Source organism: Phallusia mammillata, chromosome 7, assembly GCF_965637545.1.
Source record: "Phallusia mammillata chromosome 7, kaPhaMamm4.hap1.1, whole genome shotgun sequence".
Classification (NCBI taxonomy): domain Eukaryota; kingdom Metazoa; phylum Chordata; class Ascidiacea; order Phlebobranchia; family Ascidiidae; genus Phallusia; species Phallusia mammillata.
This window is the reverse complement of record NC_137258.1, coordinates 8,690,186-8,706,503: the sequence shown is the minus strand read 5'-3', so window position 1 is coordinate 8,706,503 and position 16,318 is coordinate 8,690,186. Positions and strand designations below refer to the sequence as shown.

Here is a 16,318-nt window from a genome sequence, read left to right as displayed (position 1 = left end):
AACGGTCCCCAATGAAATTAAATATCTGCAGCCACTAGTGGCGTACTTCATGACAACGCCTAGCAACAGTGTAAACACAGTAAGCATCAACCACTGATTTTGGTTTGGAGGGCATTTACTGCGCCACAGCTAATATTTGAAACATTTTCTGATATTTTGGGGGTAATGGCATCTTCAGCTGCAACTGAGACCAGAGACAGGTATGTTGTGCTTTGTCAGCAGAGAGATATCACTCCACACAACTATGTTGTCAAGGCATTAACAAAGGCAGCTACTGAATTTTTAATTTCAACAACTGAGGAGCTGAAACTTGACCTTGCGGGAAACAACAAGCTTATGACAGATAGCCGACTGGGTGATTCTGACATTGAAGCGGTTGTAACCATTCTTAGTCGCAGCACTGCATTGACTTCTCTTGATTTGCGATACAACAACTTTACTGATGAAGGGGCAAGGCATATTAGCAGGCTCATTAAAGACAGCCCCTCGCTAAGAGAATTAAATGTTATGTGCAATGACATAACTGAAAGAGGTGCTGAGTACATTGCAGAAGCCTTACACACTTCCAAAACTCTCCGATCACTTAAAATGAACGGTAACAAGATTGGAAACCGCGGTGGCATGTACTTTGCCCAAGCACTGCAGATCAACAACAAGCTAAGGGAGCTAGATCTGGGAGACTGTGATTTGGGCACAGAGTGTGTGATTGCTTTGTCAACTGTTCTCAACCAGAACAAGCATCTTCGTGCCCTGAACATGAACAGGCCAATCCTCTTTTCATTGGAAGAAGAAACGGTGGTACACATCGGCAAAACCATCAAGGTGAATACTAGTCTGCGGGAGTTACATCTTGCCAAATTTGACATGCGTGACTTTGGAGTTGAGCGACTCTGCGATGGCCTTTACGACAACTACTCGATGGCTTATTTGAACCTCAGCTGCAACCGAATCACTCGTGATGGCGCAGGACACATTGCCAAGCTACTGCGGAGAAACACTCCACTGGAAATTCTTGACCTGGGCTTTAATCGCATAGAAAACGACGGTGCCCAGTACATTAGCTCCGCCCTAGCTGCATCAAACAACAACCTAAAGGCTTTGGTACTGGTCAGCAATTGTATTGGTGGTCAAGGCATCGTGGCCGTCGCTTCGTCCATGAACACCAACTCATCACTGGCCAATCTGTATGTGTGGGGTAACGACCTGGACGAGAAAGCATGCGACGCCATGGGTGGCTTGATTGACTCCAACAGACTGCAACAGAAAAACACTGACGTGAGACCGTATGTCGTGGACGGTCGTACCATTTTAGCCGAAATGTCACATGGCATTCGTCGTTTTTATTATTGGACTCCGAGCTACGGTCCCGATGTTGTTGGAATGGAAGAGGATGAGTAGTTTATTTTTTTCAGCTTTAAGCACTTTTGTTTTTGTACGCGATTTTTGAAATACATTTTTTACATGAGATTACGACTTCGAACTTTTATACCTGTTTTTGATGTACTTTGGAGTTATCAGTTTTATGTACAAGACCATTTGAGCTTATATTTATCAAGAGGTTAAAACAAGAGGTAAAGGCACAGCATTTGGTAGACGGGCCACAGCTCACGACATTTGGTTGTTCTCCAATTAATTATTAATTGGCAAGCAGCTCTGTGTAGTCAAGAATGGTTTATGAAAAAGTGTCTTCTCAAAACAGTTAATTTTAGGCAAAAGGAAAGCAAACATAAGAAATATATGCTAATTTGACAATTAACTCCAATTGTGTTGTCCATGACTGCATGGGCACAACACAAATACAGTTGATAAAGCTGTTTCTCAAGCATTTTAGCACGTGCCAAAACACGTTAAGGTTATTGCTTGTTCATTAACTTACGTCTTTTTATATCCTTTATTCAAACATTTATCATTCGTTTTAAAACATTTAACGAACTTAGAAATGTCCAGTTTATAGAGCTCTTGTGGCAAGTAGTTTTATTCCGACGTTTCGACGTACTATGCAGGTCGTGAGGGTAAATAACAGTGAATGAATTTATGTATCTCACAAGCCACACGACGACATTTGGCCATTTAAAAAAAAAAAAACTGAAGCAGAAGCGGATTAAAGTTGTATACGAGGCCCTTGTCTTAAACTTGGAAAGTGACTGTTATATTTCTGCTCAGGGATAGGGTACCCCTAAAAAGCGAAGGCTTCTGGCAGTAGTCATTTATAATTCCGACATTTCAACTTCATCTATAGATTCTATACTGAAACGTTGAGCTAATGGTATGTTGTTGACAAGAGTTGAATAACAAGTTAACAATTACATGTAGATATCAAGTAAAATAAAGAACTCAAAAAGCAAAAGGGCATTTTAGGCATTGTAGTACGACCACAGTACAAACTACTTTTACTAGCAAAGAAAAACGTATCTTCCAAAAAGAGGACGTATGGTTCTGCGATCTCTTCATAGAGATGCCTAAAAAGGAAACCTTTTGAAATCAGATAAAGTCAGGTTTTGTCCATGGTTTCTTGTATTATTTATATAGTTACCAATGGAAAATAATTTTCCAGCACATTCTGCTACCCACCCCATCTTTCAAACCATTTAGAAGTTATTAGACTTCTATGCTCAAACCTTTACTTAAAAATATTTTACTATTTCTTTGCCCACATTTGGCGGCAAAGAGCGTTGTTAGGAACCCACAGCTGTGAAGTAAGTTAGGTGCAAAGTTTTATATAGACTTTGGTTAGGTGTAGCGGTTTGCCATTACAACTGAATTGCTGTGTGTGTGTTGATTAGGGCTGGGTTCTGTTAAAAATGGACAAGAGGATGATCGTATAAATTTCCCAAGCTATAAGAATTTACCAGAAAACAGCACTTAAAGTGTGAGTATAACAGAAAAAAATACAAATTGAATTAGAATTGTTGTTCTACTTAAATTGGTTAAAACATTAGGGTACCCATAATTCATACCACAAATGTTAAAGTAGAAGAAGAATCCCCCCCCCCCATGAATTTTTAGGTTTTCCTAGTCTTTAATGCTAAATTTGGTAAAACTTAAAGTTAAATATTGGAGAGAGTGAGTTAAAGACTTGCGAACCATAACAGCAGAAGTTGAAAAAAATCTGTCTGAGAAAAAAATCTACAGGTGAAAAAACATCTGTACCAACTCATTTAGAATGCCTTAATCATAGTTTTCTCTTACAGTTCTGATATTTTGTTGGAGAAAAACTCCAGAAAGCAAATTTTAATGTTGAATATAATTTGTTGAATATAATTTGTTGAAAACATTGTGCCAAATTTGTTTAGAATCACTCTTACTGTTTTTATTAAACACAACTCATTTCATAGACTATTTACTTTTGAGTGAAAAAAATGTTTGTTTTTGTTTGATTGTTTTTAGCAAGAGGTGAAAAATCAACACTTTTTCTTTCTATTTGGATATTTATTTGAGTGTTATAAAGACACCATTACAATGATTGGTCCAGATAAGGAACTAAAAATTTTGAAGAGTTGTCGTCTAATGCAAGTTACTGAGTTTAACACTATGGTGAATAGTTTGCAAAGATTTAAAGAGGATCTAGCTGTTCGGGCACTTACAGGTAAGAACAAATTTGGAAAAAAACTTCTTTTCAAACCGTTGTTTTTAAACCCTTTTCATAAATTAATAATGTAACATGAAATAAACTGTTACCAGGAAGAAAAAATATCAGAGGGCAACAAACACAAGACAGAGTTTTCTTTTCTGTTCTTGAAAAGATGTTACTTGAGGTTTCATATGATTCACCTACCAGCAATGCTTCTGCCAAGGCAGCTGAACAGCAACTTTTGGCACTTCGAAAAGTTTACTTGTGGTTTCAATCAAACAAGCATGTTCTGGTTCGATCAGATGGAGTAAGAGCTTTACTGTTTTAACTTTTCAAAAATTATAGCTGATAATGTTGTTTTTCAGTATTTTCCATCTGCACGCAAAATTACTGACGAACTCTTTGAGAAAAAACAAAAAAATATTGCGAGAAGGCGTGCAGCTTTGGGTAAAAAGCGAAAGCATTTAAATATTTCACAAACACAGTTAAAGGTAAATTGAAGACATAACTTAAAAATAAGCATGTTGTTAATTTTTTTTTTCTTTCAGACAATTGATGGTCATCTGAAAGAATTACATGCCTTAAAAGAAGAGGCATCCAGTATGAATATAGACAGTGGTTCATCTATGTTTGCTCCAAGTCCAACACAAGATTTAACCAGTGTTGATTCAGCTACCATTAGAGACAAGGTTTGTTGTGTTTGGTTTAAATACACTGCCTGTCCTTTTATGCATCTAAAATGTGTTTTTACCAAACTATTTATATCACAAAAATGCTGTAGAAGCTCAAACAAAGAAAAGTGTTTATTGTTAATAAGCCTTTGTTTATTGCATACCAAAATGTAACAAATATGTTGTATTATCAAAGGGATTTTATGAGGAAGACTTTGATTTTGCACGAGAACTAGTAGATCAAGAATATTTTGGTGGCAATCGAATTGAGAGACTGAATCGACCTATGACTGCTCCACCTCGTCTAAAAAAGTTTGCAAGCCCTATGCAGGAGAACACTGACTCAAGGGATATGGCACTTCAATACGGCCTTAAGCCAACTCCAAGAGCAAGACCTCAATCTGCTCTGAATGATGCAAGTATCTTTTACAGAAATAAAATGCCTAGATTGTAATAAATTTCGTATTGTTCAGGTTCAACATGAGCTTTCATGGGCAAAGCTCTCACCTACCCCTCTATCAAAATTAATAAATAAGAAATCAAAGGTAGAAAAAGATGCAGAATCAACTGTCAAAAAGATACACATTACCATTCCGTCAGAACATGTTTCAGGGCCACCCTCAGCACCTGAAGTCATCACAGACCCTGCAAGAATTGCAAAGCTGGTTATGTTTAAGGAGTATTGTGTGCAGGTGAGACAACTTTTATGCTAATAATACACAGGATGTGTAAGCCAGAGCCCGGAAGTTCATGTGCTTTGTTGCGTGGACTCGAATAAATGTAACGCCTTTAGTTAAATATTTGCGAGTTTACTAAACTATCGGTTCAGTTTTAATGTTTCAAACCCATTGTTCTCTGTTTTGTTTATGTCGCTAACGCACATTTTTACGAAATGAAAATAGTGGAGCCCTCTGCTCAGGCCTTTTTACAGGCATTTTGCCTATTGTTGTTGACAATCAGGGCATTTAGGCGCCTGTTTGTGTTGCTACTGCTTTGTTGTTGGTCTCAAGTATTTTAACACTTGCCAGCGTCCCGGCGACCGCGTACACGCCACTGAAACTATTATATCACGGTTCGATATATTTGTTTCCACTTCAGAGCATTGTGTTGTCGAGTTCCAGACGATGTGGATTGCCTTTTGTCCTGCTCTTATATAGCGTGCTATTGTGTGGTGAACATTAAACGCGGCCATTATTGCGCTTGCTTTGCGAATGTAGAAAGTGCTTGATCCCGGAACAAGATTATGACGACATAGTGACGTAATAATTCTTTACAAATTTATCTTCGTTTGGTTGTTACATATTCTATTTAGGGATATAGTATCAAATTCCGGCAGTAAGAATCCTTTGTTTTCTTTTACCCACTAGTACAAACTACCCAAACATTTTTGCTGCAATATACGCAGCAGATATTTTAATGTTACATTATGCCCGGATTTTTTGTCAGCACGCGAGTCAGCAAGAAAACTACATGCGACAGTACGTCAATCACAAACACGGCACCCGACAGCACTTTCTTGAGTTTCCAGAGAACAACACTGAGACTCGAGTGCGAAAAACAGCCAACCTCCTCCATCGCCGGAATCCTCCTAAAAGTCATGGAGCTTTCAAGGTAAGAGTTTTTTGGTTGGTCATACAACTGAGTCATTAGATAAGCTAGAGCGCTCCTTTTAGACTAGCCAACATGACGTCTCTTGCGTGTAAAGTCCCAATACAAAATCAACACTTCTGTGGGTCATTCGTCCTTAAGACTTTGAGATACATATGTTTTGACAGCATCATCGGTTGATGGGTGATTTCTGTTTTTTTTTTAGTTTGAAGTGCAAGTAATTTTTTTTTTTGTAAATGTGTAGTCGAAAATGTCGGCCTATCGTGATTTGTCGCTGGAGGAATTTCTAAATAAGGATTCTTCAGTCACCCAAACCGATGATAAAGAAAGCTGTAATGCTCCCGAAAACATGAACTCGGCAAGATCGAATTCAGCTCCGGCGCGACTTGTCATGTCCCACGATAACGACCACGACGGAAGATCGTTTTCAAATGCGCCAGAAAAGTAAGTACAATAACTCACTGACAAAGAAAAGTATTGTTTATTGTTCGGCGAAAATATGCAGTTAGTTTTTTGTTCATGTGCAGCTTGGTACTTTTCTGTCACGATATTTTGAAGTTGTCAATGCAAATTACATGTTTTTGCGATGTTTTATTATCACACTTTTGTTGTCTAGCGGCAATCCACATCGCATTCCTAAACCTCCAACAGAAAAGATGACGGTCGTCCAACCAAAGAGATCCAACGTAACAGTTTCTTCGGTTTTTGACTTGGCCGACAGTACAGGAAAGAGAATGAACAATATCAAAGAACAGGTACACTGACCGTTTACCTATGCTTCCTACATACTGTAGTATGGTATGAATTTCGATTCTGTTCATAAAACAACACACAAATTTAAACAGTATTTATTATACTCAAACATTCAACGTTACCAAACACCTTAAATGGAAAGATACTTTCTGGCAGGTTTTGTCAGCCCCTCAGCATGGATGGCGATATCCGATGATTCCTGTAGCGACAAGTGATTCACAAGTTCCAAAGTCGGCTTCGGGAATGGTCCTTGCTCTGCACGACGGCGACAAGATTCAACACAAGGTTCTGATACCACTAACCGCAGCAGAAAGAGCAAAATCCACAGAACCGACGATGGAAGACAACATGGTGACTGATTTGATTTTTTGTTTGTAACTTTGGAGTTTTTGTTTGGGACCCTATTTTTTTCCAGGGCGACATCGAAACTTTGAACGACCTTCATGCACGACACAACACACCTAGTGCGTAGTTTGCTTGTATTCTTTGCGTGACAATTTGGCTTTAATTTAAAGGCGCTTTGGTACAGGGACAAGCCTATCGCGACCAAAATCAGCCAAGAGCGTTATTTCAAACGGAACAGCTACGCAGCTTTCGCCGAGACCACAGTCTAGTCCGCGATACTTATCTGGGGGTAACTTAGAAAAACATATCAATTGTCAAAATTTTAAGTTGTACTGTTGACGACCAGCAGGTAGCATTGCGGCCTTAAACGTCATTTGACTATTGTGTGTTTTCAGTGACTGCGGTTTATCGTCAATACAAGCCCGGTGCTCGTTGGCCCACAGACGAAACCCCAGACCCTGACTATTACCATGCTGGTGTGTATGATCGTGGCCATGGCTTGCGTAGTGCTGGAACTGCCCAGGGGCCGAGTCGGCCGAGAACAGCAGCCTCGTGGGGTTCTTATCCCGCCCAATCAGAGGTTTCGAAGTCAATCGGAGCCGCCAGTCACCACTCAACTGGAATTCTTCGTCACAGGACTGTAGCGGAGTCGATGCGAGTGAGGTAAAATTAACCGTGTGAATGTTGGACAGTTTGTGATGTTGTCCTTGTTTCAAATTTCCTCATTTTCTTCCTCATTTTCTAATCGATTGTTTAAAATTTCTTTCTTCAGGTTTGTGATTTTGTCGTTAATTTCTTATTTTTTTGTGTTGTTGGTAATCATTCCCTTATTCAGCGGATTGGTATCTAACTTAATCAATGGAATAGTGGTGACAAAGTTCTTTGGACGTATCCGCCAACGAGGCAAAATAATTGGTTTCTTACGGAAACTCATTTCTCTGCTTATTGTCATACAGCTATTGCAATAATCCACCGTAACACTTAAACCGCTTGTGTTTTTAGGTCTGTGGCAAAGTTTAGGGACCGCGGCTCAAATTCAGGACGGTCGTCTGCAAGCTCGTACGTTGCACAGCTGAGAGCAAAACAGCGGACTGGAGGCCCTTTACCTGTTCGTCCAACAGGTACTACAACCGTACCATGACTCTTGTCATATTGCTGATGCTAAATGACAAGGCTAAATTACTTTCTGGCATTACCACAACATGCTGGCTAATGAAATCGAGTCAATAATACTAGATAAGTAAGCTGCAGATACTGCACAGTATTTCGACCAATATCGTCTCGTCAGTGCAGCTGGTGACAAGACAGCAGTCCTACGTGCTAGACTTTTTACTCTGTTACTCCCAACAAACTGGGGTCGAAACAGTGAACACTGTGTGCAGCTTACTACTGATCATGTATTGACTGCACGCTTTCTTACCATATTGGCCCAAATTTTTACTGTACATGTTTTGTGGTCAGCTGGCCGCAGAAAAAAGCCCGACCACATTCACGAGGTGTCGACGTGCGAAGGTACATTTCCAATGCCACAGTTATCGTTCGTCAGTATTGTGGCACCGATGCACGTACCCAGCGATCTCACCGCTACCACATATGCACCGCCCGGTAACTATACATGCTAATTATCAATGTGTACAATGTTAAAGTATATTACGGTTAACATATATTTTCCGTAGGGATGACATTCAGGTAACGCTGCAAAATTTAATCGGCCCTTAATACAAACCAAACGCAAGTCAATAAGACTGATTTAAATCAGCCATTATTTACCTTACCACAATATAGCATGGTTCTATTATTCTAAATCTCTTTATTCAACATGGCCGTGCCTTTGTGTAATGTTTGTCTGTCGGTCGCAGGCGGTGTTTACTGTGGAACCACGGCGGTCGTAGCTATAGCAACCGACAACAAGGGGGATCAAACCGGCGACGATTTGGATTTTGAAGAGGTCCTAAGTTTGGAGGGTAAGTCAAGTTCGCTTGTCGAGTACTGGAGTTATGACCTATGTAAAAGTACACACGCGACTTGAGAACTGAAATAATGTTACCAACAATGAAATTTTGTAGGGCCAAATTTTGACTGTTGTTTTTTCTCTTTGCTTATGTGCTTTACAAGCAAGTGGAAACTTTGAAAAGTTTGAACCGAATCACTTGTTTTTTGCTTGATTTTTAATGTCAGTGTTTATATTTAGATTATCACAGCGTGGCCAAAACAGCGGAGGAGCAAAGTGAAGCAGAACAAGACAACTGGCTTTCCAAATGGCTAAGTGGTACGGAAACACAACCATAACGTTTTCGTATTATTAATTGCTCTAAGAGTCTGAGACAAGAAAATATAGGTATTCAGTATTGTCTTTTATGTCTTCAGGAGGACCTCTAGACGGTTTGCAGGATGCCAGTCGCCAGGGCGGTGCCACTACTTACGCTGATCTTGTCAGTCGTGCAGCTAATTTGGACTCATCGGATGAAAGATCCTATTCCGATGAACAACCGTCTTCAACTGGGGCCGCTGCTTTGCAAGTTGGGTCTCCGGACGTTTTGGAGTTTGCTTTGTCGCCACGGTCGGTGTTACGTTCAGAAATAAATCCATAGTGTTTTGTGTTTCAAATATTTCGTGCCACCTGAAAATTATACTGATCATAATTAACGTTTTTTTGTTTATGATGTAATTGATTAGCAGTGTATTTTTAGCTTAAATACCTTTTTGACCCACTGAGAAAACAACAACTTTTTGACCCCACTCATTTTCATATAGCGATAAAAAACCTAAAACGCATTTAAACTTATTCATTTGTAAGTTTTGCTCCAATCAGTCATTAAATGTCCTCAGCCCTAACCTTATGACGCAAATGTTTTTGCATAAATAAAAAAAATTAGAGTTTTACCTTCAATGTTTTGCCATTATTGTAGGTCAGATCCTTCCTTTGTCGGTCGCAGCGATGTAGATCAGCTTGGTGTCTCAAAACCACCATCAAATATTTGCAACAACGACGGCCTTAGTGTTTCTACCGCATCGGATGAAAACACATTGGACGCCGCAAGTCCGAGATCATCGCTGTCTTCGGTGACCACACAAAACTCGTCCGGTGTTGATAACGGCTCTGAGGACTCAAGAAGATCACAGACTGCAAAAGAGGATAATGATCTTCCTGAAGACCAAGATTTAGTCCAGATAGAACCCGACCAAGATGGCTATTTTATTGTACAAGAAAGTGAAATAAATGGTAATGAAGGGGAACGGGGAAATAATACCACAGACGGTGTTGATGATGAAAGCGACGTTCAATCCTCCTCTGACAGTGCTATTGCTACAGACAACATGGAAGTTGGTCTTCCGGAACAAGAGTTTAATCGAGAGCAAGTTGTTGCCGAAATACACGAGGCTGTTAAGTCAGTTGTCAGCGAACTTATTTTGGCCGTCAACGTGGTACCCGAAACCGCCACACAGAAACAAACAACAAACCTCGATAAAAATGATTCAGCCCAGGATATTCGCAGGAAAGGCATAAAGAAGAACAGAGACTTTACTTTGGAAGGTATCCCTGAAAACGAACAAAGCGAAAATGTAGAGGAGGAAGAGCAGGAGCAAGAGGAGATAGAGAACGAGGAGCAGGAGGAGGAAGAGAAGGAGGAGCAGGAGGGAGACGAGGACAACAGTGCAGTGAGCACACCCGCAACAATAGAGGTCAAAGATCAAAGTGATGCATCATACGATTACGAATCAGAATGTCCATCATCGGGCCGCAGCGACAGAGCAACATCCGAGTCATCGATAGAGAGCGATAGGGAGATCCTTCACGACGGCTACGTTATTCGAATCGTGATCACATCAGCTAAAAAGGTCGAACGCGAATTGCAAAAAGAAAAGGAGTCAATACAAACTGAAGAAGTCCTAAAAGAAGATTCGGTTGCAGTTGTGACAGATCCAGAAATCCCAAGTACAGAAGATGTTAAACACGTTTCTAATTCCGCTGATGCCGAAGCTGAGCCTGTAAACAGTGTTGGGGACGATTTGCAAACAGCAGTGGAATCGGATTCGCGTTTGATTACGAGAGAAGAAATCGCAGCAGTGACCTCGTTGTCTCGGCCCGCCTCGGGTCGTCCAATCCCGGACGAGAAGGAAGTTCGAGATCCGTTTGTGGAAATGGTCGCCAGTACTCGGCAAAAGCAAATTGATCGTAGTGTTGATGTTCAGGCGATATTCAGTGACAACGCACGGGGTAAGTTTTTTGGCTATGTCTTATGTATATACTGAGTATATAAATGGCTTTTTATGTCTGTGTTTGTACAAATTTATACTGGGAGTATTATCCGAATTGTACGAAACCCTGTTTAAAGACTCGAACTAAAAACACATTTTTTTCACAGAAAATATGTATTTTACATTTTAAATTGTAACAAATGATGCCAAACATCTTTGGTAAAATTTTTAATCTGTTAACAATTGTGTTTACTTATCGATTCCGTTTGAGTTTTGAATAATGCTTGCAGTGAATTTTGACAGCATAACCTTCTGTTGTAGGGATTGATTTTGAACAAAACTATGCTTTACCTACAGTAATATTTCACATGTTGCACAAAAATAACAACAAAACATCGATGTTTTAAATAAGTAGGCTAATTTTCTTCCTTTTTTATTTGATGTTTGGCAGCTGGCGAAACAACTAATGAAACAACAGAACAAGCCAACGAAACCCACACCAATGCTGCCGTGAAGATGCAGCGGGCCTATAGACATCATCTAGCTCGAACAAGGGCTGCAAGGAAATGTGCAGGAATAAGCAAGGAAACGCTGGAATGGGCGCGATCTTATAAAGGTTTAACAATACAGTGTACAAGAATTAAATATTGAACCGATTTTTTACGTTTTTTTGAAACGTTAAAATATTTGATGTTCTTAAACAGCAATGCCACATTGAAGAGCATTTGCAACATATTTCTTGTGTTACTTATTTCTTTTTACACTTTTGTATGTTTAAAGTTCTTCTGAAAGAAAAAAGCGAAAGGCGCAAACAACGTCTTCTAGATTCCAGGAACAGCATGCGGGCTTCGGGACGCCGTGAGATGCAGAGACTAAATCGTGTCGGACCACACAATGAAGTATATGAGGTATGAAACAACGTATAAGAGTTAAATTACTTGCATACAACGATGATTGTTACTCAAAATTAACCGTTGTTCTGTGATTTTAAAATCTCAAGCATAACCTTTTCCGTTTACGAACATCAATGCCATTCTAGGTGTTTCATCCCGAACCCGAATTGCCCTCTAGGGAGCTGATTCAGGACAGTGCTGTCGAAATACAAAGACAAGTTCGGGGATGGCTGCTACGAAACAAACTAAAGCACATTGAGGAAAAGGTGCAGACAATTAACTGAATGAATTACATGTTGTCTGCAACAGAGTTGTAAGTCGGGCCGGGCTTTTCGGGTCGGGTTCGGGTTCGGGCCGCGTTCAGGCCGGGTTCAGACTTTGGTGTTTGTATCACACGGGCCTAATTCGGACCAACAGGCTTCTTCAAAACGATTCGGGTTCGGACCGGGTTCGGTCTCAAATTTCGGGCCCGCTTGCAACTCTGGTGTGGAGGTACTTTAAATTTTAACTCTTTAGTATCCATTGTATATTTGGCTGTTTCCTTCTGGTCGTTGGTTTGTTTACCCACGTTAGTTAGCAATTTACACATTTCTTACATGCAGATAAAACAAAGCGGCTACCCAGACATGGCTTCAGCAGTGAGTGAGTACCGTGGCATATTGAGAAGAACGCAAGAACGCCATGGCAAGATGAAACCATCTTTATTCTTAACTTACGATGAACTGGAGAGTTATTTGGACCAAACAAAAAGTAAGTGCATAAGTTGTAAAATTCGCACAAGAAGATTGTGTCTCAAATCATAAAGCTGACACATATATTGTGCTCTGATCTGTAAAGGCAACATATACTTTACTTTGTGATTTTTTTAGAATTTGAGCTGATGTTTAAGAAACGCGAGTTTTGGAATGAAATGGAATCGAGTGAGCTACCTGCTTTCTTCAACGACTGTAATTTGTTTCCGTCACAAGAGGAAGTAACCGACGCATGGGATTCAATCAGAAAGGTTTGACTTCTTTAATTTGTTGTTACAACGTATCCTGTTAAGCACCATCGATAAATAAAGTATGAATTTAAAACTACGATCAGCACTGATTCGCAAGTCCATTTTGTTTATAGAGGGGACCTAATATGTTGTAACTCTCTACCACAGTGGTTCTTAACTGGTGGTCCATGTACCAGAAGTGGTACATGATGACTTTTTGGGTGGCCCACAGAACGTCTACTGAATTTCCCAATCAGAAATTTATCACTACCCCAAGCTTGATTTATCCATAAATTATCGATCAGTCATACATGGTCAGTTGTTATAGTCCATTGATAAAATTGGGATAGACACTTGTGTATACCCCTGAAATTTGACATCGGCCTTTCGATGGCCTACACGTGCATTATGCACTGCGCAAGTACGATAACACTTCGGTGTTCCAAACTTAAATACATTAAAATTCAGATAACCCTTGCATGTCCCAAGCCTAAACACGAGAAAATTACTTCTTTACCCCGGCGCATGGTAAAAATAACACAACATATTTTATTTGTACACTTTGTATTGAAAAAAACATTTCGCTTTTAATCAATGTTGCCAGTAATGCCGTAGTGCACGTCCTCATTCCATTCCCCAGCTCTTGCTCACCGTGTAATAAAACATCTGTAAACAGAATGACTGCAAGTTAGTTTAGACTTCTGAAACTTGTGATGTGATGAGAAAAATAAAAGGCTCAACCGACTTGCTTAAAAGTAGACGTTCCAATTCTGCAACTTATTACACACATAAAACTATTTTAGTATATTTTGTTTCAACACAGTTAGTTAAAGGAACTTGAACATACAAACCAAGAACTTACCACTTATAACAGACGATGTACATCAAACCTATGCTGATACGCTTTCCCAAACCTATGCTGATACGTTTTTTGGTTGAAGATTCTAAATAAATTCCATTAATACCACAGCCTGCACTCTTCGCCATTGTTGTATAGCAAACGACGACTCCATTTAAGCTGTCTTAAAAGTTGATGACAAGGTTTTGAAAAAGTCATAACAGTGACACTGCAACACCTCTCTCTCCAACTGCCACACTTTGTCCAACCCATTGTTACGCGTAGAGCCGCATGGACGCCATTTTGTGTCCAAAGTAATACAGCAGGTATAGGGAAAAACACATAAATTGTCTGATTTTTACAAACTGGTGGGATTTAACGCGAGTTTGATAAGTAAAATCGAATAAAACTTTTGGGTTCTAACATTTGATTTGATGCTCTCCAGTTTGTAAAAATCAGACAATTTATGTGTTATTTTTCTCTAGCCACAGTATCATTTTGGACACAAATGGCTACATAAGCTTTATTGCGTAACAATAGGTTGGACAACTTGTGTTTTATATAGACTTTGATCATATTCAAATACATACTCACGTGATTTTGTCAACCAATTACACGATACGACATTGTTTGACGTCACAAAGGAACAATTTGGACAAGACTGTGGTTGCACACAAAGTTTTTCAAAGTCTCCAAACAATACCTAGTTGCTGTTTTTTATTTGATAAACTGTACAGTCTATTTAAATTTGTTTCAACGTTACCCGACAGCTTTTAAAAAACATTGCGCGTTTCGTCACCCGAAAGTTAGTTGCTGATGTAGCTTGAACTAAATAATGATATATTTTCACCAAAAAACGACGCCATTTTAACGCACTACATTTTGATTTATTCGTCACATGCAGACTATGAGTTGTCCTATGATCAAACTGAAACGAACCCATGTTGTTTTAATATTCATCACATGCATTTTGCCAAGCGTTTCAAAACCAACACCAAGTTTTAACGCAGGTTAAATTGAACACTGTTGAAATTTAAGACAAAATTAAAAAAACGAATCAATAAATCTGGCCATGCTTAAAAAATCCTTCAACTTTTCCCCAAATCAATAAATCTGGCCATGCTTAAAAAATCCTTCAGGTGGCCACGCATAACAAACCAAGCTTAAAACTAAATTATCTTCGACAATCGTCAAGGACCACGTGGCCGAGTGTGGCATAATCCAGACATGAACTGGTCAAATCAACAGTTGGCCGGAGATACGCCGACTTAAATTTTTGATTGGGTTGGTGATAAACTGGATATGATTACATATAAAACATAAAAAGAAGGTCAAAATGTTAGTTGTTAATAATTTTAACCCATTTTATAAAAGAGGTTTCAAAGAGGTAAGTTTTCTAGCCAAAAAGCTTGTTGCGTATGTTTACTTCAATCTTGCTGAAAATGGAATGGTCCACGATATTATTTTTGCTGGACAAGGTGTCCATGGCATGAAATGAGTTGAGAACCACTGCTCTACAAGTTCGTTCAAAATTTTGCGCGCGGTTGGAGGGGAATGTTTCAAGCAGACCAAGCCACAAAAAAATTAAGTTTGTAGTCTCCACTCAGTTTGTAGTTGTATCAGATAAATTTAATGCAGAGTCGTACCATGAACCGGGAACGCAAGAAAATGCGGTCGAAGACTGCGATGACGCTTGATGACGTAATGGAAGTAGCGTTCTACATTTTCGTGCCACAAGGGGCCAGAATGGAGACAAGTGTGACGCGTTCTTCAACGTGGATGAATCCAGTCGTTAATGGTGAAGAAGGTCTGAAACTACGACGTAAGTGCAACGTATATACACCAAAGGCCAAATTGTTTAATTTAGTGCTCCTCAGGCAGTGAAAACTTACTCATGTGTCAAATGTTTTCTTATATACAGTTGCAAGATCTGATATAAAATACATAAGATTGCAGAAATATACGTCTTAATCCTCGCGGTTCCTCTGAAATTGCTCTGCGGACCCGTAAGGGACCGCGTATCCATATTTGATAACGCTGATTTAATTGAAACAAACATATTAACATTAAAAACGTTTTATTTATTTTTCTTACTACTTCCAGAGCATGGACATGAAGGTGATATGATAGAAGAGGCTGATATGAAAAAAGTTGGTCACTTGGTAGCCAAGGCTTATAGAGATCGCAAAGACATACCTAAAACTTAGTTAACTAGATTGCTTTGTCTCAAAAGTGATTTTAAGTAAACTTTTTTCACCTACCGTGTTGACGAACTTATTGTGAGGTGTGGTTGCTTATCGTGTTTTCAGTGTTGCTATCGTGTTCTTTGCATCCATTTTTTAGAATGTAATAAAGTAAATCGTGTTGATTGAAATAATTGTAGTTGGATTTATGCGCTCACTTATTTAAAAAAAGAAACGAGAGAAAACGTTTTTGGGTTGTCAAAATACCGACAGT

General features: G+C 39.4%; 2 protein-coding genes across 3 annotated transcripts; both read left to right on the top strand.

Annotated features, from left to right (window-relative positions):
• The first annotated feature begins 114 nt into the window (after positions 1–114).
• LOC145238530 (leucine-rich repeat-containing protein 34-like) lies at positions 115–1,467 on the top strand. The gene has a single exon (XM_080101724.1). It carries the CDS (start codon positions 166–168, stop codon positions 1,396–1,398), a length of 1,233 nt encoding a protein of 410 aa, XP_079957850.1. The 5' UTR covers positions 115–165; the 3' UTR covers positions 1,399–1,467.
• Positions 1,468–2,658: 1,191 nt separating this feature from the next.
• LOC145238009 (uncharacterized) lies at positions 2,659–16,237 on the top strand. 2 transcript variants are annotated; one of them, XM_080101030.1, is made up of 28 exons: positions 2,659–2,696; positions 2,784–2,869; positions 3,388–3,586; positions 3,682–3,878; positions 3,937–4,062; positions 4,120–4,260; positions 4,439–4,657; positions 4,716–4,934; positions 5,689–5,853; positions 6,095–6,294; positions 6,467–6,605; positions 6,760–6,954; positions 7,019–7,067; positions 7,133–7,237; positions 7,344–7,611; positions 7,951–8,069; positions 8,410–8,553; positions 8,808–8,912; positions 9,140–9,217; positions 9,316–9,508; positions 9,858–11,167; positions 11,600–11,764; positions 11,929–12,056; positions 12,188–12,307; positions 12,644–12,791; positions 12,911–13,044; positions 15,500–15,683; positions 15,965–16,237. In XM_080101030.1, the coding sequence occupies exons 3-28, from the start codon at positions 3,460–3,462 to the stop codon at positions 16,066–16,068; spliced, it is 5,082 nt and encodes a 1,693-aa protein (XP_079957156.1). In that variant the 5' UTR covers positions 2,659–2,696; positions 2,784–2,869; positions 3,388–3,459; the 3' UTR covers positions 16,069–16,237. The 2 variants fall into 2 exon arrangements, with proteins under 2 accessions (XP_079957156.1, XP_079957155.1); XM_080101029.1 differs by lacking the exon at positions 2,659–2,696 and having other exon boundaries at positions 2,713–2,869.
• Positions 16,238–16,318: the final 81 nt, after the last annotated feature.

What these genes read in the sequence shown, in the direction of transcription:
- LOC145238530 (XM_080101724.1), top strand. Translation starts at nt 166, where the DNA reads ATGGCATCTTCAGCTGCAACTGAGACCAGAGACAGGTATGTTGTGCTT.
- LOC145238009 (XM_080101030.1), top strand. Translation starts at nt 3,460, where the DNA reads ATGATTGGTCCAGATAAGGAACTAAAAATTTTGAAGAGTTGTCGTCTA. An exon ending in TGCACGACACAACACACCTA is followed by an intron (nt 7,068 to 7,132) that starts GTGCGTAGTTTG and finishes GCTTTGGTACAG; the next exon opens with GGACAAGCCTATCGCGACCA. An exon ending in AGAGGTCCTAAGTTTGGAGG is followed by an intron (nt 8,913 to 9,139) that starts GTAAGTCAAGTT and finishes GTTTATATTTAG; the next exon opens with ATTATCACAGCGTGGCCAAA.